The sequence below is a fragment of the Tympanuchus pallidicinctus genome, unplaced genomic scaffold (assembly GCF_026119805.1).
Source record: "Tympanuchus pallidicinctus isolate F22 unplaced genomic scaffold, pur_lepc_1.0 scaffold2, whole genome shotgun sequence".
NCBI lineage: Eukaryota > Metazoa > Chordata > Aves > Galliformes > Phasianidae > Tympanuchus > Tympanuchus pallidicinctus.
Window position 1 is genome coordinate 13,691,649 of NW_026294721.1, and position 25,748 is coordinate 13,717,396.

At 36.3% G+C, this 25,748-nt stretch overlaps 1 protein-coding gene across 2 annotated transcripts in view; it reads left to right on the forward strand.

Annotated features, from left to right (window-relative positions):
* The window catches only part of CPEB2 (cytoplasmic polyadenylation element binding protein 2), a 52,831-nt gene that overhangs the window by 15,672 nt on the left and 11,411 nt on the right, over positions 1-25,748 (forward strand). The window contains exons 4-8 of one of the 2 annotated variants that reach the window (XM_052683322.1): positions 7,331-7,381; positions 13,205-13,228; positions 16,659-16,829; positions 17,910-17,999; positions 25,463-25,581. In XM_052683322.1, the coding sequence (XP_052539282.1) occupies positions 7,331-7,381; positions 13,205-13,228; positions 16,659-16,829; positions 17,910-17,999; positions 25,463-25,581 (455 nt within the window). The remainder of the gene's footprint in view (positions 1-7,330; positions 7,382-13,204; positions 13,229-16,658; positions 16,830-17,909; positions 18,000-25,462; positions 25,582-25,748) is intronic. The other variant, XM_052683323.1, reaches the window with a different exon arrangement.

Consider the following 25,748-nt stretch of genomic DNA (forward strand, 5'->3'; position numbering starts at 1 on the left):
GGAAGCTGAAATTAAATTTTGTTAGTTGTTCTTAAATCTGACTTCTTGTTTCATGATACTTACAGAGGAAGAATTGCATTTTAACGATTTTATCATTACGTTTTACCAGTAAGTTCAGTTTCTGTCCAGTCTGCATCTTTATTACATTACAAAGTAACTCGAAGAGGTTGAAACCTGTGAATGTTAACCCTGTGGTAACAGCTGTGCACTGAAAGCACATGCATGTCATCACAGACAAGGTAACGAATTCACTACACTCAGGACCAATGTTTTTTTTGTTATCTGAACCCAAGTCTACCATCAGGATCGTTACTAGAATTAGAGAGCGTGTGTCCTCTATTATAACATACCAGTGACACCTCTCACGTGCCTGAAAACCAACCTGTTTCTTCTTCTGTGCACACCGATGGGACAAATGGAAGTGGTTGCTTTGTGCCCCTACTAGTTCTCTTGTTTTCATTTTGGTTTTATAATGTAGAAGAGTTCTCAGAGGCACACTAAACACACAAGAGCCCTATTTTTATTCTTCTCATCATATTTCATTATGATACGCTATGTGAAAACTGTATCTTTCCAGTACTATTTTTTTAGTGAGAATAAGGCAAGACAAAGCTTTTAAGATGAAGTAAAATATGTCCATATATAGACATTTTTGAAAAACTCAGTGAAGGTTCCATAGTTATTCTGAGCTTTCTAGGGACACAAGTGTATGGTTTCAGTCTATAGTTGACAGACTTATTTTTCTTTTAACAGTTTTACCATCGTACCCTTCCAGTGAAAATTCTGCAAAGTTTTCTGTTTGAACTAAAACAGATGGAAGCCATAGATAGCGATGAATTCAAAGGAAATTCTTTTCTTCTTTTTTTGTTTGAGTGCCAGAGAACAATGCACACACCAGCTGAATTTTAATGGAGTAATCGTGTGCTATTATTTAAATAGATTGATGAAGATGCATTTTTTTTTCCTTTGGAAGTTATTATTTCAATTAAAACGGTTACATTTTTAGCAGTGAGACAAGGGAAATATTCCTCATTGATTTTACTGACTGGCAGCGGGAAGCAGAAAACACATCCAAGAATAGCTTCTCACTCACTCTCTATCCCTCTCATGTTTAGTCACCATTAGTTGGCATTTCTGTAGCCTCCTAGCAACTGTAACTTTTTTTTTTTTTACAAACCATGAAACACTGATTTTGTTATTTCAGTCCCTGTGGCATTTCTTTTCACTACAGCAAATCTGACATTTAAATAAGAGCCCATCATATCTGCTTGCATAATGCACAGGATTGAAAATATTTTTTACTCTTACTAATATAGTAAGCAGCATACTTTATTGTAAGGAAAGAATATTTTTATAACTGGAGAATATTTTTGTGACACGTTTTTCAGCAATCTGAGCACACTGAAACAATGCATCTTTTATATCTGACCACAGCAGTAAAATGAAAGTCCCTGGAATTTTAAGCACGTGTTTCGGATTTAGCTGCTTACAATATCTGGAGTATGACTAAGCATCTTGTCTCAGATTTTGCACAATGCAGAACAGACACAGTGCGTACCACTAGCTCACAGCTCCAGGTTTTGCATTTGAAGATTCATTTTAGAAGAAACTCAGATTTCACAGTTCTTGCTTTTCATGAACTTGAAAAACCTTTCTTTCAAATGTGATTCACTGAAAGCTAACCTTATGCCTGCCAAAAGTTGTTTACAGATGTGTAGTTTCAGCTTCTCTTAGATGAAGCTTAGTCTAGCTACGGACACAACCAAAATAAATGGTTTTTGGAATTCGGTGAGACATTTCAAGGTAATCTAGGAGGGAAGAAGTGCTTGAATTCACTAATTGTTGTGGCAAAGATATTGATCCTATTAAAACTAATCTTCCCAAGTTGTTTTCTCAAAATCCACTTTGTAAAATGGTAGTTGATTACCCATTCCAATCATTAGAACTTAAACCAAAGTAAATAAAGGCTGAATTAATTCCTTTTTACACCTTTGTTCCTAAATGTCCTTTTTATTCTTTTATTAACCCTTAGAAGGGTGGAAGTGAGCCTAAAATACCGGAATATTGTTAGAAGAAAGATAGAACTGTTGTGTACTTGTATTTTTATCAACCTCCCCCCACAGGCGAGTCTTTCCTGATGTAGCAAACTTTTATTCAGAAACAGAAAAGCCAAAATGTTTGGTCTAAGACAAATTATGGAAAAAAATGTAAAAGAATTAGTTATATTTTTCATGGAATATGTATCCAAATTGTGAAGCAGGTGATTTTATGGAATTTATTATCTACTGTTTTAAGCACTTTTCTATTGAAGGTAATGGTGATTTCAATACATTATAAAAACTTCTCTTGAGTAAGGCAGGAATACTGATGCTTTACTCTATTTACGGTTGTTTTTTTTTTTTACCAGCTCTCTTCCAGCTCTACAAGCTGGATACAAGAGAGTACAGAACTTCAATTAGTCATGCTAATAGGAGTAACAAGAACAAATATGAAGTTTGTTTATAGGAAAGAGGAGTTGAAGTTTTTTTCATGTTTTTGTGGTGAGGGGAAGAGGGGGAACTGAAATAATACCGTCTTATATAGCTAGTAATAAAAATAATAATAAAATACTAAGTGACTTGTGGAAAATAACTTGATGCACTTACGTTGCTCTTTTCTATTTTTATTTTCCCATTCAATTAATTTAGTGAAGCTTTTCAGCTGTTCTGTGTGTGCTTCTTTTGAAAGCAACCTGCTGGAGGACACCCAGTGAAGTATAAAGGAAAAGGCAGCAGTGACTGAACAACACAGTAGAAAACATTTTCTTTGAATCTGACAACTGTTGTTTTCAAATAATTTTGTTTTATATTTTATATTAGGAAGCAGTAAGACTTACAGTTATGCAGTTCTATCCTGGGGTAATTCAAATCCTACTCCAAAAAGGGTTTCTGAGGCAGAATGAAAAGCTGAGAAGGGGAAACTTCTTTTTCTGTTCTATAGGAGGTTTTGGAATCATACATTCAGAATGTTTTCTGTAGATTTCTTTCTTAGAAACTGAGGGGGGGGAATCCTCCTGTTTAAGTCTGATAGACTCATTTGCCTAAACACATGGACTGTCACAGAGAGCACATTTGGCCTCATTCAGGCTTACATAATTCTTACACAAGCATGTGAAAGTGTAGTAGCTAGGCTTTCTGTAACTAGGTGTTGTCCAAACATGGATTTGTGCTGTTGTCTTATCTATGCCAATACAAAAACGGAGCTTTCTGAAACTGCTGAAACTCAGCCATTGCCTGTCTGCTAAAGGAGTGTGGGAGAAGCTTAACATGGAAGATTTTTCTCTTCTAATCAAGATGTATACTGAAAAAAAGAAAGTGGGGAAGAAATTTGTGATTCTTATCTCTTCATTCAATCGTTTGAAACTTGGGGGGGAAAAAAAGGAGAGGGATGCTGACAATGAAACATCAAACTTGTGAAGCTGTGAGCCAGCAGAGTTTCAAGTGGTCACTGTAAATTTAGGTCTAATCCAAATGTTTTAATATTTAGGGAGTCGTACAGAAAGCGTGCATTTCCAATAGACAGGAATTTGTCTTAAAATGAACAGTAAGAGCAACTGTATCTGGATGCTCAGAAGCCTGGAGAAAAAAACGTTGTGTTAGTAACGTGCTTACAGACATGTAATCAAAATCGCATTTGTTACTCTTTCCTTGTCATTTTTATTATCAAGACTTTTAATTGGATGTAGTGGATAAATTGGCCTGCTAAAACTAATTTGCAAGCTTGTTTTTTTCCCTCCTTATGGAAGAAAATGTTGTGAGACATGCATACCAACCAGGTATGTTAACATTGCTGGTGTAGATGTGGAAGAGGGGATTGAATTTAATAGCACATCTATTACATAAGAAATGTCTCCTCGGCAGTGCTATTCTGAATTTAGCTGTGGTGCAGGAGAATAATTAGTGGAGATGGGCTGAAGTTCCTAGACTCAGGCTTTTGTAGAGAAACTTTCTACAGTGTGACAGTTTGTGATGGAGTACTGTAGTACTAGCCCTTGTATTTTTTTTCAAGTGGCACTCTGGCTCTAATTGCGGGTGCTGTAGAGCTCTGTTCTGTAGGCAGTCAGTGAAGTGATTTTCATTTCTCAGGAAATACATCTATTATTTATTAGTAGATAATTCTGTTGCTAATTTGTAGTTGTTATTTTAAACTAGTGTAGCATCTTTCTATCTAATTGAAATTATTTTAAAGCAAGTAGAAACCACTGGAATAACTAGAATAAGTATTGAATGGTCATACAGTTCATGTTTACTGACATTGAGGTAAGAAGGGAATAGATGGGATTTGTGGTGAGGGCAATTTAACAGCATTAAACAGCATTCAGCGGAAAGAGATGAGTAGGAACTAAAACGTAATAGCTAAGTAAATTGATATAAGTTGATGTGCCCTTGTTCTCTATTTTATATATTGATATTTTACGTGAGATTTAATATTGTATGCATCCATTCTACACTATTCTAAAACAAATTGGAGTTGTCTGAACTCTGTATGAGACTCATCTCTCAAGCAATTCCACATAGGAAATTTTCTGAGTTTATTCATACCATTAAACTCAGGTGAACTCCCTAGAAACACTGTGATTTACTTCCTCTGATTAGGCTGAGGCAGAAGAACTGAAGTTAACATAACAAACAGCAGTGGTTATGTTTTGAAAAAGTGAGAAAACCTTAAAAATGTTTTCAAGATTGTAAAACCCAAGTGCTACACAAAGATAATGAAATGCAGGTATTAGGTTCACCGGAATGACATATCTATATTTAAATCACAAAATGCTATTTCACTGAAATAACTTTTAGACTAAGACTAGAAATAAATATCAGTACAGCAGTACTTGTGCGAAATGCGTTACTTATTTTCCTCTTCTAATGTTCAAATTATTATCTGAGTTAGCAAATTCATCTTCAGAGTAGCAAGATGTTTTTTTGTGTTTGATTCATAAGCTTGACACAGGAGTGGTGGGCCCAGTAGAGGCAGAGCACTCCTTAGTGCAGCTCTGCCCATTGCTTCTTGAGAAGCACTTTATTATTTCAGCTTTCTCAGTTCGGTGCTTTTTGTTACAGGTGCAGTTTATTCACAGAGTTAGAGGGGAAAAAGTATAAAGAATGTGAAAATGTAGTGGTAAACCCAGAATGAATCTTCTAAAACAGCTTTCCTCTGTAGATACTGGTATTGGTGGGGTTCTCTCTTATGATAGGCCTTAAATCTTACCTGTCTTTCTGTTGTAATTAGGGTATGTGTCCTTTATCTCCTTCACTAAATGAGAACATTTATATTTATATATGAGCTATTTATGTAAAGAACAAAGAGAATGTCAGTGGAGACTCGGACAGGTTCAACAAGAGATGATTATTTCTCATAATTTCTATTCTTGTTCTACATCAAGAAACCTCTCACAGTGTTTGTTGCAAATACTTCTACATATAAAGAGGCTGGTGACAGCAAATTCTTGCTGTCAGCCAAATGAGTATTAATTTTAGAGACCAACTAATAAGAAAAGCGAGGTGACTTCTTAAAAGCCAGGCTGAGCAAAGCACTGGCAGCTCCCAGCTTGCAATTTAAGGAAGCGTTCTTCTCTCTGCATTTCTTGTTAACACCAGCATGCCTTTCTAGAGGCATGGAATATTCACTGTTCCAGAAACGTGTTTTTTTTTTTTTTTTTTTTTAATATCTTGCCTAAGCCTGTTAAAAGTTCAGTAAAAGTTAGAGAAGGCTGTAAGAACTCTTCCAGATGGATTCACCCAAGGTTTCCAAATTGTAAAACAAATAGGCTGAGATCTCACCTATCTTCAGCCACTCCATTAATGTACATTCTAATATCAATGGAATCTGTTGGAAGAGAGTAACTGTATAACTTGGGGTTTTAATCTTACTGTTTTAAGTGGAAGAGTTCGTAATTATCACTAATTTTTCTATGTTTTTGGATATAAAATTCTCATGTTTGTTTTTCAAGGGGAAAAAGCAAAATTTAAGCACTGTTACTTAATTTTTTTTCCTGAAAAAGAATTATTTATTTAATCCCCAAGTGTCCTTTTGGACCCCAAATACTATTTCAGGAAATTGCCAGTAGAGGGAAAAATGAAATGTGTGATTTGGATTGTTAGACAAGTTTAACACATAGATGACTGCTTTGATTTTCGTTCTCCTTTTTTTGCAATGTTTCTTTTCAGAAAGCCTTATTAAAGTATGATTATCTACAGCATCCTACTAATATTTGCAAGCCATCTGCATATATATTCCCCTTTAAATCTGTCTCAGTTCTAAACATGCATTGCATACAGTCTGCATTCTATTTGTCTAAACAAATGTTCTAGTTTACTCAAAAAGATTAAATATATATATGTATTTAAGGATTATATACAAGCAAGTATGTTTTCATGGGAAAATACAGGCTTGGGTTTTTTTGCATTTAAAAGCTCACTTCTAAACACAGCAGCTATTGTAAATTTCTCTCTAGGTCAGTGTGCACTACTGGTACATTTGCAGCTTCCTGTAAACGGAAAAAGTCGTCTTTAATAAAAAGGAATTGGAGTGAAGAGATGCTTCGGCAGTGCATTTGAAAGCAGACGCAGCTATAGAAGTTCAACATACTACGAATGTAGTAAAATGCAATACTTGAAAAATTGTAATGTCAGGATGTGAGATTTTGTGTAATTTTCATTTGATGGGTGTTTGAGGGAAAATGTGGTGTATCATATTAATTTTTTTTTAATTCTGCAGGTAAGCCAGTACTCTGGTTTTGCCAGGCTTACTAAAAAATCTTGCATACGATTTTTATATTCAAAGCAACAAGATGCAATCATAAATTGGTTAATAAGTTCTGAATGCCTTAATATTAATTCATGTTGACGTGTTTTTTTCTTGCATCGGTTCATTGGAGAGGCACTAAACTGTAGAAGTGCCACTCTGTTAAGCAGTGTGCATAGTACAGTTATTCACAATCAGTATGAAGGAGAAGACGAAAGCAGTCAGCACTATTTCTGGGTGTCATGAAACAAAAAGTGGCTTTATCCTATTGGAGCTGATCCTAAAGCGCACTGCAGATCTTATGACCAGAGAATTAAGGTTAAGAAGTCTGTTCTTGTCAGCTTTAACTTGGGTCAAGGGTATTGTTGGTTAATGTGCTTGGAGTTAAATATTAGCTCTTTATTTCCCTTAGGCAAACTGGAAATAGAGTTTATATTTAAATTCTAAGAATTTATATTTCATTTCATTGTGGTATTACCATTTTCTAGCGTAATAATTAATACCTCTGCATTTGCTTTGTTTTATTCTTTGCTTTTTGCTTTCTTTTAAGGTCGCTTGAGTTATCCACATCCAGGGACTGACAATCTTCTGATGTTAAATGGTAAGTGCTAATCTTATAACAGTTTCTAATTATCTCTAGCTTAGTTTAAATCTGACATGTTGGTACAAAATTATGCTATTATATTCTGTTATTGAATTACTTGCCTCTAGTCTTTAACACTGATGGGACTGTTGCCATTTTTCAGAGCCGAATGGCAACAGCTAATCTTGCAACAGCCTTTCATTATTTCTAGCTTATTTGAAATCTGAAATACTTAAGGATGCACTATTCTTTTTTGTTCTCAAGCACATGAGAATAACATTCTCCAAAGCTCTGCAAAAAAACTAGCATGCTGGAATGAGAATTAGAAAAAATAAGAAGACAGAAATGCATCTTGTGTAGATACAGGGTAAACTATGTACTTTTTATTACACTTATGTGGTCTAATATTTCTTAAGTGGCTTTGTCAGTTATGTTTCTGACTGTAAGATACGCTGCAGTTGGAGTTCACGTTCACGTTCCTCTCCCAGTAGGTCAAACTTCATGAACATCTGCTACTCAGTGAAGGCATGAACTTTAGCCTTTGTTCAAGGCTAAAGAAGGAAGCAGAGCTTGGTAATCCATCTAAGTCAATAATAAATCAGGGGTTTTGCGCACAAATGTTTTCTACATTGGGAAAAATTAGAGCTATAATGCCACAGATTCACAAGATTAGAAAAAGTTGAATCTCGTGTATGCAATGCAATTACATTTTTCTCATTTTTAATTATTGGATAATGATGGGTCTAAATGTTACCAGTAAAAAACTATCTGTGAAAAATACAAACAGGATAGGTACTTCAGGTTTGTGGTTCTGTGGAGCTTTGTTTTTTGATTATTTTATTGCCTTCCCCTTCTGCACCATCATTTACACTTGTGCAAATGGATGCAAAATGGAAAATAATGATTTCCTTTTGTGACAGTGTTTATTCCATTGTGATTTTCTCCTGATTTATAATGAAACGTCAGGTGGGAAGGCATTAAGCATTAATTAATCTTATGATTAATATATATTTTGAAATATTTATATTTTGAAATATTTTGTGGCAAGCTACTCGTTTAAAAAAAAAAAAAAAGTTTAATGCTTAGAATGGTGAGCTTCTCCTTTCATAGTGCTGATGCAAGTGGAATATGGAATATCTTGAAAAAAAACTCTTTGTTTTTATTGGTGACACTGGAAGAATGTGTGTCTGTGGTGCCAGACTATCCTGAAAGCCTTACCGCAGAGCTACTCTGTGCACTGAGAAGTACTTTGGTTTGTTATTAGTGCTGATGAGATTTTTGCTGATGTTTGAAAGCTAGCATTCAGTATAACAGCTGTCCTTTGTAAAAGCTGCAGTATTACATACAACCTTTAGTAAATGAGATAAAAATAACCATTTCTAAAAGACAGGTGTTGTAACGCACCTAATTTTTAGGTATGCCCTTTCAAATTTGGTTCAGAGCCTTTTGTTGGATGCCTAACCTTCCTGCAATGCATCTGGACAATCTGAGGTGCTGTTGTATGCACTGTCTGGAGCTGTGTGAGGCTGGAGCATCTAAACTGCACCTATTTACAGCTAGAAACTAGAAACACAAAGAACAGCTTCAGGGAAGCTCCAGCTGTTTCAGACTCTGTCACAGCCTTTCTTTCTTTGCAGTAATTGAAGGGCTTTCTCTGTGTATGTGGTAAGGAGAATCACAATTTGAACACTTGTGAAATAAGTTGCAGACTTCATTTTTGTCTGCTGAAGTGAGTTAAAATGAATGATTTGCAGTATCCCTTTAATTGGTTCCATGGACGGAGAGGAGTTTGGAAAAGGAAAATTGATGATGCATAGAGACTCACATTTGAGAAAATCAGTGTTGTAGTCACTGCAGTAACACCTGTCCTTTGTGGGGAAAAAAAAAAAAAGCAGCAACATTTTTACCATCAACCATCTTGAGACTGAACATTTCTAGATAAAAATGATTTTAACTAGCTTTCCTCTTTTTAAATGGTGGATACTTTCCACGTCACTTAATGTGTACTTAATGTTTACAGATTTCATTATTTAAATTAATGAAATGAACCAAAGGAAAGCTGATTTATGTTTTTATAAATTATATATAATTATCTGTTTCAGCTCAAGCTGTTAAAAGGATTTTTTTACAACCGCTCTGAAAAGTAAAGATGCTTTGGAATGGTGTTACTTGAGTATGTCTTTAATTGACAATTCAATCTTAGATTCTTTTTGTAGCAGGTGTCCAAGTGTGAGAGTTTTAGAGTGTTTTTCACCATTAAGGGCTATCTCCTTTATAGTTCTAATGCAGTTTTAAATGGCTATTGAGACTTATTAGTGTAATTGCAATCCTGTCCATGGCAGGGGACTGGATCTTTAGGGCCCCTTGCAACCTAAGCTGTTCTATGATTCTGTGATAATTCACTATTCGATCACTGCGTCAAGAGGCTTTCTACCACTCGCAGATGCTTAAGGCTGATGGTGCTTTTAAGAAAAATATTTTACTTCAAACAGAAGTTATTAGATTTATGAATATAAGAAATTCTGTACTCAGTTACGAATGCCAGACTTGAATGGTCATAATGATCTCTTTCAGCCTTAAAATCTGTAAACATGTGACTTCTCAAAGAATCTAAATAGTGTTTAGGCACCCAAATCTGATGGAATGTAATGGGAATTAGGCACCTACCTCTGTTACTCTGCTCTTGAAAAATTCTGCTATAATTGATGGATTTCTTTAAGTAACAAATAGATAACAAAAAGGCTTCATTTACTTCACTTTCCCCATCTGATCGTGTGCGTCAGAACTGTGAAGTGCAAACAGCATTTTATTTTACTTGATATCATAAAGTTCATGGTTGCCTATGAAATCTTGCATTGGCTGGGGAGGATATTCATCATTACAGAGTGAAGGATACAAAGATTATGTCTGTATGACTTATACTTTGAACAAGATCAGGAAGGAAGGGAGGAAGTATAATCTCTATTTTCTTGTAAAGCACCTTTAACTACAAGTGACTGGCCTTCTGCAGAGGTCTCCCTCCACGTTCATTTCTCTGAACATGTATGATAATTAAGTAAATGTGTATGTTAAATACATTTATATAAAACCATATAAAAACTGTATTTATAAATATATATCTAATTAAATATATATAATGTGTATAGTTAGGCCACTTCTGATGGGTATAATACAAACACGGTATTTTAATAAATACAGAAGAATATTTCTGATTTAATCTAGATTGAACCTAAAAGAATATCTCATTGTTCACTTTGTACTAAAAGCACGGTTCATTGGGATTATTCTCAGAAACAATAATTTTGGGAGGCAGCAATATGTATGTATGTATGTAAAATACTGAACTTTCATGAATCTAGAAAGAATATGTTCACAGTAGCATCATATTTTAGTGAGTGGGGAAGCAGTCTGACAAGAGCCTGTCATCTGTAGTAGATCCACTGTGGTCATGGTCCTAAGCCATGGATAAAAATCATGAAAAATAGCATGCTTTGCAAAAACCTACATTTTGGTATCAGTGTTCACATTTATTGCAGTAGTGCCTTTGGAGTGGAATTCAAGGAAATTTCTGCAGTCAAGTGGCAAAAAATCCATGTCCAAACTAGTTTGCAGTCCAAATGGACAAAAGAGATAAGTACTAGGAGAGAAGGGGTTTGCCATACAAGTGAAGTAAATATTGTGAAAATTTCAAATACAATTATTTTCCCATTTTCTCTGGTGTCACTGTTTTGCCTATGCAAAGAACACGCAGAAGATAAACAGATACCTTTGGTGTATCACTGTCATTTCTCTATATAAAATACTGCAGCAATTATTCTTCTAAGCTGAATTGCATTGTGGCTTTTTTTTTTTTTTTAGGATTTTAATAACCCTTCTGTGTTTATTCCTAAAATTGCTGCTATTTTAAAATGCTTAAAGAGAAGTAGTTGCAGAAGAGGAGAAAAATTGCTAAGGCTTTGTGCCAGAAGATGCTTGCTAAAATGTATTTCCATATTACTCTTTGAGAGGGAATGTGCCAGCGTGCTCATTGCTGTGGATGTGATGCACTCACATTTTCCCTCTTACTCTAGTTTTATTTGTGGAAGGGAATGGGAAAAAAAATAAAGGAGTACAAGGGGTTAGACGGGGACGTGGTGACGCTACTTGTAATGCTATGTGGGAGTCTCTTTGGCCAAGAATCAGAAAAGATTCTTATTTGCTGCAGCAGTGGACAAGCTGTGTGTCTTGAAAGTGCCTGACTTCAGATGGTAGCAAGTCCGAAGTTGGACTTGCATGCAGCATCCCCTAGGAGGACAACTAATCAGATCCTCTGTAGAAGGATATATTGTATTCTGTGGGTGTTATTTTCGTGTGGGAAAGGAGGATTTAGGTGTTTCTGTTTTGTTAGTTGAAACTCGGCTTTTTTGTTATGGGTTACAGTAGAAAGAGGGAGATTATGGAAAAACTTCAAGCAAAAGATTATTGTAATTAATTGTAATGCTTTCAGATGAAGGAAAATAAATTCAAAAGAATATTCAATGCAAGTTGGTTAGAAATATACTGAATATTATGTAAGAAAGATCTGTTCTAAGGGGGGAAATGCAGGAGATGCTTTCAGAATTCCGTAAGCAATCCACTGAATTCCTAGTGGGAAGGGATGGAGAGAACAAAAATGTATTCTCGCTAAATGCAGAGGGGAAGTATCAGCATGTGAGGGTTTAATAATGTGGAAATGGAACAGTGAATGACATGCACGAGTCATTGAGCTCATGAGGCTGCATGACTATCAGTGTCTCAGCAGCAAAGTTGCATTTTAGGAGAAATCTAAGCATGAAGTCCCAGTAAAATCAAAACAGTAATGCAGGAACACAGTAATCTTCGTTTGTGAGTGTCATTGTAAAGTGTTCTGCAGTAATCTATTTGGATATTTAACTACAGTACTGCAGTGATTGAAGTCATCTTTCTCAGATTGCATATCTGAGAAACAGGAATTGAGAATACTTTGTAGAAGTGAAACTGAAAAACTGCACATAACCCAGTAGCTTTTGTATTAGTAATCCATCTGTTTTTAGGTTCTTAACCTCCAGGCTGAGCAGCAATCAGGACAGAGGCAGTAGCTATAATGCACGACCTCTTTAAGAATCTTGCAAAACTCAAAAGTTAGGCAAACCTTGGATTTCCTTGCAGTCCGTCAGAAATTGCTGCATTGCCTTTGTGTAGTGTTTTTGGTACAATGCTGTTTCTTGTGACTTGTGCCCTGATTTTGTTTGCCACCACAAGGAGCCTTTTGTTTCAAACAAAACCTTGCGGTTAATTTTCTGCTAGGTCCTTTCATGAAAAAGGAAGGTCATAGCATTTGCATTGTCACTGAAAGGACTGTACAAACTGTTCCGTGGACCAGGATGTTTCTGTGATTAATGCAATGCTTGCTACATGGTTTTTAAAGCAATATATTCCGTTTTATAGTTTCAGTACCCTTTGTGTTATTTAGACACTTGTATAAGATACAAATAGCATTCGTGGAGATTAACTATAAATGTACCATATTTTATGTTTCTGTAATTAACGTGAAGTTCAGATCAAGTATAAAGGCACACTGAATACTTAACGTTTGTGCAACATTGCTGTATTTCAAACTACAATTCTCGTAGCTACTTCTGACATCAGTTTGGTAGTGAAACAGAATTATATTCAAGAGAGACTTTAATTTATTGCAGTCTTTTCTGCAGTTACTGATGGCAAATCGCGATGCAGATTTTTATTTTTCGCTCACCCACATAGTTTTAGTATGATAAATATTTTAATATGTGGGCATAACAGAGTTGTTTGACATTTGACAATTTGTCCTTTGTTTACATGCAGCAAGGAGTTATGGGCGAAGACGAGGTAACTCACTTCTGTTTGTTACAGTACAATTAATTCTGACGGAGCCGTTACTGATCCTTACGATTAATTAATCCAGATGTTTTATTATAAATGCTTGTCTGCATGTTTCCTTAATATGGGGAAATTGGCGGGTGCGAGGGAAGAAGGGGTGGATTGTTTGGATCATTGGCCTCTTCTTAAATTTTGAATTACAAATCCCTTAATCAGTTAAAACACTGTGGCTCTAATCATAATTTTGTTCGTGCTAATGATAACTGCTTCCAGTTTTTGCCTCCTTTAAAAGTATGTGGTTTGCTAATTGTCCTAACTTGTCTTCATTTGCTTATGTGTGATTGTGTAGAGTGAATCTTGACAACATTTCATAGGCTTGGTAAGAAATCTAATGGATGATCCTTTGGAAACAATGAATACCTTGTAGTGTAAGTCAGCTTATGTGCACTGACTGTAGAAAAACAGTACTGGTTCAACTATATGAGGATGTAACCTGTGGTTGTTATGAAAACTTGCAGCAAAAGCACCAAGATTTTTGATAACTTTCAGTCTTCACGGTATACACTGAATTTGCCTGTTTTGATCTCTGTGTTCGTAACAAGTTGGTTGTTAGCCCCATTTTAGAGAGGAGTGATGTCAACCATGATCGATGCCTGTAATAGCACCATAGTGTTCTGACAATTTGTGTCAAATTCCATATAATTATTTTCACTGCCATGGAACAAAAATAAACAAGTGTTTAAAGGGCTTATCCTTCCAGTTCAGAGTCCTTGGGAGAGATTTGAAAGCCTGGGAAGTTGCTTTTTACTGTCTTCAGATGAAAGGTGAAAAGAAGGAAGAAATAAGTATTTGGGATCAAATAGTGCACTGCTCTGAATGTGTTAATGCATTGTCTACACTGTCATCCTAGCTCTCTGAGGAGCTACGCTGCTTTTGGGAAACCTTTCCCCACATTAAAGTTAAACTGATCTCAGTGATACTGCTTCAAAAACGCTTTCTCGTGGTTTAATTTGTAATGGGAGCCAGACCTTAGATTCTCCTTGTCATGAGATTTTTACTCTGGTCTGTGAGAAGAATAAATCCCTCTGATGATTATTGTTTAGTAGGGTTTTTTCTTCCTAAATATTTGGTATACTTTAAGTCAGAAATGGAGCTATCTAAAATAATTTTGGAGAAAAATGAAAACGTAACTTTTGTCATCTGAAGAGATATTGATCCTTACTTGTGTGTGTGGTTTTTGTTTGCTTGTTTCAGAAAAAAAGCTTAAATGCTTCTGTGGCAGCAGTCTAACCAGCACTTACTAAGTTAGAGTTGGCATTTTTTTACATCATTTAAATGTTGTAATCCCCTTTTCTTGATTGGTAACCAAATATTACCATTCTTTCATAGACGTAAGACCTGATCGTTCCTGTTAGTCTTCATAGCTGAAACAAACGTCCACATTACGCAGCTGCTGCAGTCTTTTCTTTTTTGGGGTTGTCATAGCATGATCCTACTCTTTTTCTGTCTAAATAGGTCATTTACAAGAAGAGTCTTCCTAGCTGCTTCTTCCAGCTGTGATTGTCCATTGCTTTCTGACTTTTCTGCCCCATCAGCGCAAGCTCCTTGCTTCCATTTCTAAAGGCTCTCTGCTGTTCCTGTCATCTGTGTTCTAAATGAATGCATCCTTATGGTGGCAAATGAGGATGCCATCACTTGCTTCCCACAAGTCATATTTTCACTTACATCACCATTTTTAGAGTGACGGAGCCTGCTATGACTTACAGTGTTTGCTGCATTCCACTCTATCAGATTGTCACTGCAGGCATAAACATGAAATGCCACCATAAGGAGTTTGTAGTTACTGTCTTTATTAGTCAGTACTGTCCAGTGATCCTGCTTGTTTTATGATCCTCTTAACAATTACATTTAGTTGATTTCTAGCACATTTGTGTTTTCATTCAGTGTTTCTGATGCGCTGTATTTTCATAGTGGACTCAGATATCCATGTAGGGCCACAAGGCTTTACAACAGAATTTCTGCAGGTGTTTCTATGGGGCTTTTCTGAGATGGGGTGAAAGTTAGACTGCAGCACAGATTGCAGCTAAGTTACTGCAGACGGCTGTCACAAACCTACTGCTTCTGATTTGCAGTGGGCAAACTAGGAAGAAATTGGTCAGTTGAGGTGGAAAATGAACTTGCTTCCCAAAAATTTGCCAGGTTGTTTCTTTGGTTGCTGTTTTTCTGTTTTTGGAAAGCAGCTGAATTCCAAAATGACTTAATAATAAATAGTAATAGCATAAAAGTGAGAAAGAAACAGAAAAATTGCGTGTCAGAATAAATGCTGATGTTGGCGAATTTATTTTGCCTTGCTAAAGTGCTTGGGTTTTTGTTTTTGTTTTTGTTTTTTTAACTTCTGAACTTGAAACTCTGGTTAATTTTTGTTGCTAACTTAAAGCAGTGAAAGTTTGAATAACTGAAGATGTGTGACTGTCAGGGTCTTTTGCTTTGGAGTTCTCTGAAATTTGCAAACAGGAAAATGGTTATGTTCCTGCAAGTGGGTCAGAAACACCATGTTCTGAATCTCCTTTGCCATCTACGTGTCTGTTTTGATTACTTTGCAATTGCAGAGCTGTCCTACGGTGGTCTTGGATGTCACAGTTGCAGTAGCTTTTCAGCTGGAACATTTTTTGTTACAAGGAGAGGAGGCATGCAACAACAACCCCTGAAAAACCTGACTTACCTTGTCCTCACATAGGGTAACTGCAGTTTCACTGCAGGTTGCTACGTGTCAGGAGCCACCCAAAGGCTTCCCTTCACAACTGTTGTAAAATAGAAAGCAAGTGCCAGTCAGCACTGTGACTCGTTCTTCAAGTGTTACACGATGCTCATTTGTTAAAATTATCTTCTGCTTTCATAGAAGCTGAATCAGCAGAATCGGAATATTCTAAAAGAAAAGAGGCAACATTCCCATTTGACAGGTCCTACTGTGTATATATTGTTTTCCATTTCTGTCTGGTCAATTAAACTGTAATTTTTAGACATGCAATAGTCTTTTGTGTGGTAGAAGCTTTATCTTGAAGCTAAACCAAAGGCAAGCTAATTAAATTCACGTAAGCAGCCCTTAATATGATCTCTTACAAACAAGATTCTTTAGTTGAGAACAAATTGTTATTTTCCTGCTTGGTGCAGCAGAGTAACTACAATACAAGATAGCATGAGGTATTATATTTACAGAGATGTCAGTTTACAGTCTTGAATTTCCCTTTGGAGGTTTTAATACATTTCTCTTTGCCTTAGTTATTCTTTAGCTAACGGGTGCTTTTCTAATATCTTGATATTTGTATTTATTTTCCAGACAGTTATTCTCCCCTTCCCCATTCTAAAATTGCATTACAGTGTTATGCTGTGAAGTTGTTTTAATATACAAATACTTTTTTTTTTTTTTTTTCTTTTTAAGGCCGTTCTTCCCTCTTCCCGATAGATGATGGTTTGTTGGATGATGGTCATAATGATCAAGTTGGAGTCTTAAATTCACCTACCTGCTATTCTGGTCATCAGAATGGGGAACGAATTGAGCGTTTTTCTCGGAAAGTGTTTGTTGGAGGTCTTCCACCAGATATTGATGAAGGTGAGCTGTAGGTAGTGAAAATAAATTACCTAGCAAAGGAATGTCCACTCCTTTTGATTTTTAAATGATTTAGTTCTTATTCTGCTTTCAAGAGTTTCATACAATGCTTATCTTCCACTGATATGGGGATGCATATTCCTTTCAAATATGTGTTAGCCCTACTTACTGTCCTCTATATGAACCCATTTTATCATCTATTCATGGGAAACAGTTATTAGTAATTGAATTTCAAATTCTATTTTACCATTACCTGAAAATCTCGAAAGTGGTTTAGAAAGGTTAATGTTGTTCCTGTTACTAAACAGAGAAACTAAGGCAGAGGAAGGTCAAGTGGAAGAGCACAGATGATGCACTGAATACAGAATGTACCATGGAAGCTCAGATTGTTGTGTGATGCAGCGGGAATTGTTTTGTATAAAAGTGCTGATTTGAACTAATCGTACTGTTTAATATTAGGTTTCTCCTGTGCAGATAAATGTAAATTGCATGCTAGATTTGTAGTGTAAACAGAAGTCCCTTTACAAGGTTCAGTGTAATCCTAGAATAACTTGCAAACCAAATAAGCTGCCTGTGATTAATTATCTTTCAGACATGGGAAGACTATACTTTGGTTTCATCTTCATGATGATGCTCCCCTGTCATGTACTAGGGGATTTATTTTAATATCTCAGCTTTTCTTTTGTACACTTCAGCATCTAACTCAAATGTGAACTGTCCCTTTTAATACAAATGCCAAACAAAGACACATGGAGATGCTTTTTCTTTCTTTCTTGCCTGCTTATATGCCTTTAGTTGTCCATATCCTTCTGAAATCCCCTGTTACTGAGTAATTGAAAAAATAAAAATAAAAAAAGCATAAGCATAAAATCACCAGAAGTATTTGTGTAAATGTTAACACTTGGAAGAGGTATCTGTTTATGGCTTTTGTTTGGGAAACTTGGAAACTTTGCTCCTCTATTTCCATGAAACATCAAACTTCACTATAAACAAAGATAGTACTTTGTTTATAACAAGTTGTTTGATAGTACTTTGTCATTGAGTACTTTTTTATTCAATTTCAACTGTTGCATCTGTTTTCAGATGAAATTACTGCTAGCTTCAGACGATTTGGGCCTTTGGTAGTAGATTGGCCTCACAAAGCAGAAAGCAAGTCCTATTTTCCACCAAAAGGTAAGAGTTGAAAGGTTTTGACCTGTCACTGAGTGCAAATCCTACTTGGGCAAACTATCTCATCTTCTCCCAAAGGATATGATTTAAAATCCCTGTGAATAGTTAATTGTACAGTTTCAATGCATTTTCAGACAAGGCTCTACACACAGAATCACAGATTGGCCAGGGTTGGAAGGGACCTCAAGGATCGTGAAGCTCCAACCCCCCTGCCACAGGCAGGGCCACCAACCTCCCCATTTCATACTAGACCAGGCTGCCCAGGGCCCCATCCAATCTGGCCTTGAACACCTCCAGGGACGGGGCATCCACAGCCTCTCAGGGCAGCCTGTTCCAGCACCTCACCACTCTCTCTGTAAAGACTTTCCCCCTGACATCCAACCTAAATCTCCCCTCCCTCAACTTAAAACCATTTCCCCTTGTCTTGCTGTTATCTACTCTTTCAAAGAGTTGATTCCCCTCCTGTTTGTAGGCTCCCTTTAGGTACTGAAAGGCTGCAATGAGGTAACCCCGCAGCCTTCTTTTCTCCAGGCTGAACAAGCCCAGCTCCCTCAGCCTGTCTTCATAGGAGAGGTGCTCCAGTCCCCTGATCATCTTCGTACTGAGTATTAAACACAGAGTTGTAGTATTCTGCCTGGTTCAGTGCTGGACTTCTGAAGAATCTTCCATAATTTCATTTCCCAATTATTAGATCAGTGTTACACAACTATACGTGTCATGAATTCAGAGATCTATTATTTGCATTTCTGATTTCTAAAACTAAAATTCGATCATATTTTTAATCCTAAATCAGTTTCTTTTGTAGAGGATTAAGACAGGTTTCAGAAGGATGTTATTTGGGTATATGATCAAAATAATTTTGTCTTTATTCCATTTTTAAGACAGGAGCATTTTTAAGACAGGAGCATCTATTGAAGCATCTATTATTGACGTCTGGTTAAATAGTGATTTTTAACTATTTCTAGTGTTGCTCTTTGATATTCAAAATCTAGGCTAAATTTGTACATTGAGGTAAACTATGTAGCTTATCTCTATCTGTGTGAGATTGTGTATTTAGTATGTATAAAATAAGCAAAAAAAAAAAAAGTTGTTCATTTTGTAGAGAATGCAGCAACTCTTTCCTTCCGTGGACGTGACAGATACAGGCATACTGCCTTTGTTTACCTATTCTCAGTTATTTATCTGACTGACTATGCCATTTTAAAAGCAGGCATACTTCCTCAGATATTCATCTAAAGAGCAGGTAAAGGAGTTGAAAGTATTTGAATAGAATTTATGAATACTGTATGGAAATCAAGCCAAAGAGACTTCTTTTTTGATTGTCAGCCTAATAAAAATCTCAGTGTCTTAACAAACTTTGATTATCCTAAGGAGTTGTCATGGCATCTTTGCTTACAATTTACCAAGAGAAATTCCGGAGGAGCTGTTTGAGGGAGAGGCTTAACTCACAGAGTCTGTATTGAGTATGTAGAAGAGGGAAGGTCTGATACATTCTTTACTGGAAGAAATGAGTTCTGGTGTTAATTTCTAAGGAGACTGACCTGGCTCAGAATGTAAATATCTCAAGTATGTATTTTGAGGCTTTGCAGTTGGAAAATTTGTAAGTACTGTAGTGAAAATAACAGTAATAATGAGTCTGTATTGAAAGCAGAGAATATAGATAAAAGAACTCTAGTCAGTTGATTTAATTAATTCGGAACACACTTAGATACCTTGTGTTAAGTTGGTTAACTGATCTTTACATGAACTTTAATAACACTGTATAGTCAAACTGTTTGTTTACTACAACATTCATCATTGTTTTATAGTGTGACAGCAGCCTGCAATAGTCTCACACATTTAAAATACAGCGTAGGTTTCTATTTGTAGATAGTCTGGAAATACAATTTTCTATTAACTGTTGAATACTTCTGTGTTTATATGTAATCTGGTTCTTTCACTGCACCAGATAAGACATATGATTACTATAGGCTGTGATAGAAATTTTTCTTACTATATTTCAGTGTTACGCACTTGTGCAGGCAGAAACAGAGTATATATGTTTAATAAGATACCTAAAACTGCTAAACATAGGCTAAATACAAAGAAAGGTTTGAGATTAATGGACAATTACCAATGTAAGCACCATATAATAGCACAGGGAGTTCATTTTATTTTTAATTTCTAGTCTGTGCTGTCTAGTTTAGTACTTTGCATGGAAATAATTTAGTATCTATCTGTTTTTGTCCAGTCTTGTTAGAGACTTGAAATAGTATTACTTCCAAAGACATCTCAGAGTTATCCATTTCTGGGCTGTTCTATATGTTAGTTTTCAGCATGTTGAAGACATATAGCCTGTTTTGTTGCTTGTTTGGTGTCTTTTTGTTTTGTTTTGTTATCTTTTGTTACTGCTTTAATACTTTTGTTCAGTTTTCCAGGCTGTGCTTCCTTCCAGGCTCTCTGCTTACAGATAGTCCTGAGGGAAGGCCAAGTTATAAGAAGTATTTCCTTACTTGAAGAAATACTGATCTGTCAAGGCTGACTGCCTCCTGAAAAACACCAACTGCCTTTTATTTGCTAATTACATTTTGTGTTGGTTCACCACAAAATGAGGCCTGAAGATAGCAGAAATTTTAAACAGTTCACACTGATCTTAGAAGGAACCTCTGTTATGAAGCAGAAAAAGAATTATTCTGTTGAGATCAAAGTACAGTCAGTAAGTGATCTGCCAGCTGTAATGGGGAATTCCTTCCTTTCTATCTTGTCACTGCTTATCATAACTCCTGTTATTAGTTAGTTGGCACACACGTTCAAAGCGACTGCTGAGGTGAGAAATCCATTCTCATGATAATGAAGCTCACAAAGAAATGGTGCGGTGAGGATATGCTGATCCAGAGAGCCTTTCAAAGGAGGACCAGTTGTTTGTATGTTCTGTACTATTTATAGTCTGTATAAAACAGAGGATAATCTGTTTAAACAAGACAGTATCTCCAGCTTTTTCTGATTATCTGTGTATTTCTTTTGCTTTCTGTCCCAGTAGTCATGCAGTAGCTTCATTTATTCAAGGTTATTAACTGCTAATTTACAACTGACTGAAAAAATCGTGTTGAAAACGTTCTGTTTCTGGTTCAAGGAGCAAAACCATAGGTCCATTGGTTAACTTGTTACCAGCCCATTCGAGCTCTTTGGAGCTCGGACTGAACTCTGGATTCAGGCAAATAACTGTAGGTGTCTTCATGTGCGATTAGCATCTAAGCTTCCTTTAATTAATGGGAACCTAGCCAATAGAGTCACTGGAGTACAAAGGGATATTCAGGTCGCTGCAATGTAAGCTTATTGTGCTTGATTCATTTCTCCAAACCAAGAATATCAAGATTTACCCAGGGATGGCAAACGTGGTACAGTGCCTACTGAAGCCCCACACCACCCTGGAAAAGCAGCTGAAGGTTAGGCAAAGTACTGCAGAGGGTGAATCATGCAAGGCATCTCTGTGTTGTGCTTGTCAGCTGAGTAACTGCCCAGACACCACTGGCAACATTAACTAGATCTCTGCTGACCACAGAGCTTAAACCCAGTCAAGAATATTTCCACAGAAATAGAAATATGGAAATAGGGTTTGCTTGGGTCTCAAGGTGAATCCTGCACCACCTCCCTTTCATTCAAAAGTGCCTTAGTTAATATCTGCATTGCAGTTGTGCCAGCTTGTACATTCTCACTTAAAGAGTAATTTCGAGTTGATTATCAGTAAAAGGTGACTGATTAAAAGATTTATGTATCCTCCCCAAATGTGAATTATTCCCGTTATTGAATGTAGATCCATTGTCAGTAGTTTACACTTGTTTGGGTTTTTTAGCTCTCCTCTGGGGAAGACTGTTAGAACAGTAGGGGACCCAACCATAAAAGAAAACGCAGCTCTGTCAGCTGATGCAGAATATCCATGCTGGCTTATACTGATTTTCTTTACCTCTCTTCTAAGTCACTGGTGATAGAAGTTAATTGGAGTCAAATAGAATTTACAGCTGCTTTCAGATTTCTATATGGAACTATGCATTAACAGAAGTTTCTTGTCTCCTTTTGTAAAGTTCCATATTGTAGAATAAAGAAATTATGCCTGGCCAGAAATTCATATTAGCCACCTCTTCTGTGTAGTAAATTAAAAAAAAAATGAAAGCACTGATTCTGTATATAGGTTTTGGATTGGGTTCTGTTTGTTTGTTTTTTTTTGCTTGGATTCTTACAACAGTTTCATTTAGTTATATACATCTATATACATATATATATATGTATGTGTGTGAATATATATATATTTAGTAATATAATTTTAGTGTTATATATGTATTTAATGTAAATATATATATATATATGTATATAAAAGATTCTTGAAGTATTGTTTGTACTCAGAGTAACAATAATTATAACCAGTGCAGCGTTTTTAGATATCAGGGAATGTAGTTTTATTGTCAGTTATGATCTCCAGAAGATTTTCTTTTTCTTTGAGATAATTCTGTGGTAACGATATTACCAAAATCCCTCATCAGTTCCCTTTGAAAACAGCAGTATTTATAACCATTGCAGTATAATGCAGAGTAATTTAATCAAAAAGTAAATGCTAGCAGGGGTTACCTAAACTTTATCCTCCACAGAAGGCATAAATGCTGGTACATGTGAACAATTAATTTTTATAAGATTGTTCCATCTAACATTTTTCACTTATGGAAACCATACAAACTTGGGTTGCCTTTTGGCAAGCAGTATCTGATCGTGACGTGCTGCTGCCCGTGTACGTATGACCCAAAGGTATGAAGCATCTTCCTTCAGAGAATCCTATTAGAGCAGCTTTTCTTTGCCCTCATGAACAGACTTGCGCTGCTGTTGGGTACAAAGCTGTTACAGTGACATTACAGATGTGGTACACAAGAAAAACAAGAAACTAGTGAATTAAACTGTTCTGTGGTACAATAAAGTACTCTTCACAATACCCCCCTTCCATGTTTCACAGATACTACGTATACTTGTATTACACATAGTAATTGTAGTTTGGTATCGTTATAAAATCCTTCTCATCACACCTATGTGCAGTTACCAACAGCAGCTAACTACCTGTGCAGTCAATAACAGTCCACAATAGTTCATGAATTATAGAGGATAAAAATAATCCAACAGAGACATACCTTAAGAAAACAGAAAAGCATGAGAATCAAGTTTGTACATACAGTTATCGGCATCTGATTGCTGGAGGAAGAAAAGCCCAAACTTATATCTAAACTGAGTATCTAAGATGGTAAATTCCTTTCTGCTTAATGAATAGAAAGCCTGGATCCTTATGTAACTGTGGTGTTCTTTGTAGCAGTTTGGCTAATGTATAATTGGTTTGTGCAAGGATACGTACCATAATGCAAAGCAAGTAAAGAAGGGTTGTATCCAGACTGTGGGAAGGGATTGGCCTGTCTGTAAAATGTTGGATCTGAAACATATTATGTTCTACAGTCACCTTTCTTCACCAAGAGAGCTAGTTATTTTCTTCCAGACTAGGCTTGGGGAGCAAACTAAAATACCTTTGAAGTCATTAAAGCACTAGATCTATGGAGCAAAACTTCAGCCAGATGGATTTGCTAACCTCAGGTTTTCCATGTTTTCAAAAGTACAGCTAAGTTCATGACACAGGCCTCTCTGTTGCTTAAAATTAAATGGGATGAACCCAGACATGAGTTAAGTTCTTCAGATAGTGTTGAGAAGGCAGTGGTGGTATATAATTCTGATTTTACTTTCCTTGTTTTTATTTTAGATTGGTAGAATATATTTGGTACCTAATTGTTCCCTCATCTATTTCCTATTGGAATTGTCTATTTCTTCACAAGGCTCCTGCTAAGCATATTAATAGCTGCAGACATACAGGTCATAGATGATCTGGGGACGCCGATTCTATTTATGTGCCAGGAGCCATATGCCAGTAACACTGATTTGCGTTAGGATACAAATTGATGAAATACCAGCTTCCAGCAAACCGTTTTACGTAATTCTGGCTGTGACTGTTTGTATGTCACCCATTTAGCCCTCACCTCAGGTAATCAAGTTTTTGCACTCCTGCCATTCTTGTATTGAGATCTCCATTCAAACTGGACTGTGTGCACCTGGCTTCTGTGCAGGGGAAGACAGTTACGTGGTTCTAGTCTCTCTTATCCGTGCTAGTCTGCACATGCCCTGGTTCATTGAGTTTTACGTGGCTTATATGTGAATTTTAAACTGCAAAGTAAATACTGAAAGATATCCCCCTTAAACAAGGCTTTTGAGTCGAAGTAATTACTAATTAAGTGTAATTTGAACAGAATTTTCATTGCTGAACGGTATTTTTAATAACACTGGATTTCAGCAGGAAATGCCTTAGCCAAAGCTCAAAGATTCCCTACAGACTTTTTTAATAAACTGAGTAAGATTTACATGAAAGTAGAATATGCACAGTTGTGTCCTTCGGAGGGAGCTGTGACAGGACCATAGTGTGAGGGATGTGAGATCAGGTACAAGTTATTAGAAAAAACAGCATAGAACTTTACAGCTTTTTATTTAAATCCTGCTTTTGGTCCCATAAAATCATTTGCATTTGTTTCTCTGATCTTATGTTTTGCTTAAAACATTGATTCTTTAGAGCTCTTTGAGATGCACCCTATTCTGTTAACTCCCTGATGACCTACGCTGTTTGCAGTATGGGGATTGCCAGTGAGTGAGTAGTCCCTCTCCACAAAGCAGTATCATTTCCAAAAGGCTTGGTGGAGCAGCCGTATTCCCTCTTGCCAACCTCACTCTAGAGCAGGTGCTTCAGTCCTTATTTTTTCACTTTATGTGAATATTCTACACTTGCTAGTAATGTGAGGAAGAAATGGGGATTTATGTTCTTTTACAGCCTACTTCAGAATGCATCCAAATTGTGGTATGGGGTGCGTGTAAAGTAACAAGTTCTGTATATATCATATGGTAACCATTACAGCATTCTATTGTGTGAGGTTCCTTACTTGTCTGTTTTTACTGTAGCATTAAGTAAGCTTTTTGATTCCTATTTTTATAGTGTTTGGGAGGCTTGCTGGGTCACTTATGTAACAGAGTACTTTGATCTAATCTCTAGAATAGAGATTAGTCCTCTGTGCCAAGTCGGATTTTCATTGTATAATGTCTGCAGCTACCTCTGAGTTGTGCTCAGTCTGTACTTACAATATATGAAAGAGCAGACAGGTTTGCTTTTATTTGATTATTAGTCTCTTTGGTGTGTTTTCTTTTTTTTTTTTTTTTTTTTTTTCCAAGGATAGAAGTATTTGCCCACAGTTGTACTGATCACAGCAGATTAGCACACAGATGAAGAACACGACTAATAACAAAGAGTTGATTTGACTTTCTTCTACATTTCAAGTAAACACATTTGTATGGAGAAGACAATTAAAGAAAAGCAAATATAAGTATAAAAAAAATTAACTGTTTTATTTTCTTCTTCACTCCAGGTTATGCATTCCTCTTATTCCAGGAAGAGAGTTCTGTCCAGGCACTGATTGATGCCTGTATTGAAGAAGATGGAAAGCTCTACCTATGTGTTTCCAGTCCTACTATTAAGGACAAGCCAGTAAGTAAACAGTAGATGGCCTGCAGGCTATAGCTGCCATCTGTCTAAAGCTGCATTTGAAATGATGATGATGAAAATAATCAACAGCAAACTACCATTGGCAGCTCTCAACATCTGGAACAATCAGATGATTTTAAAACCATTGAGGTTTGAATTAATAGGATTAA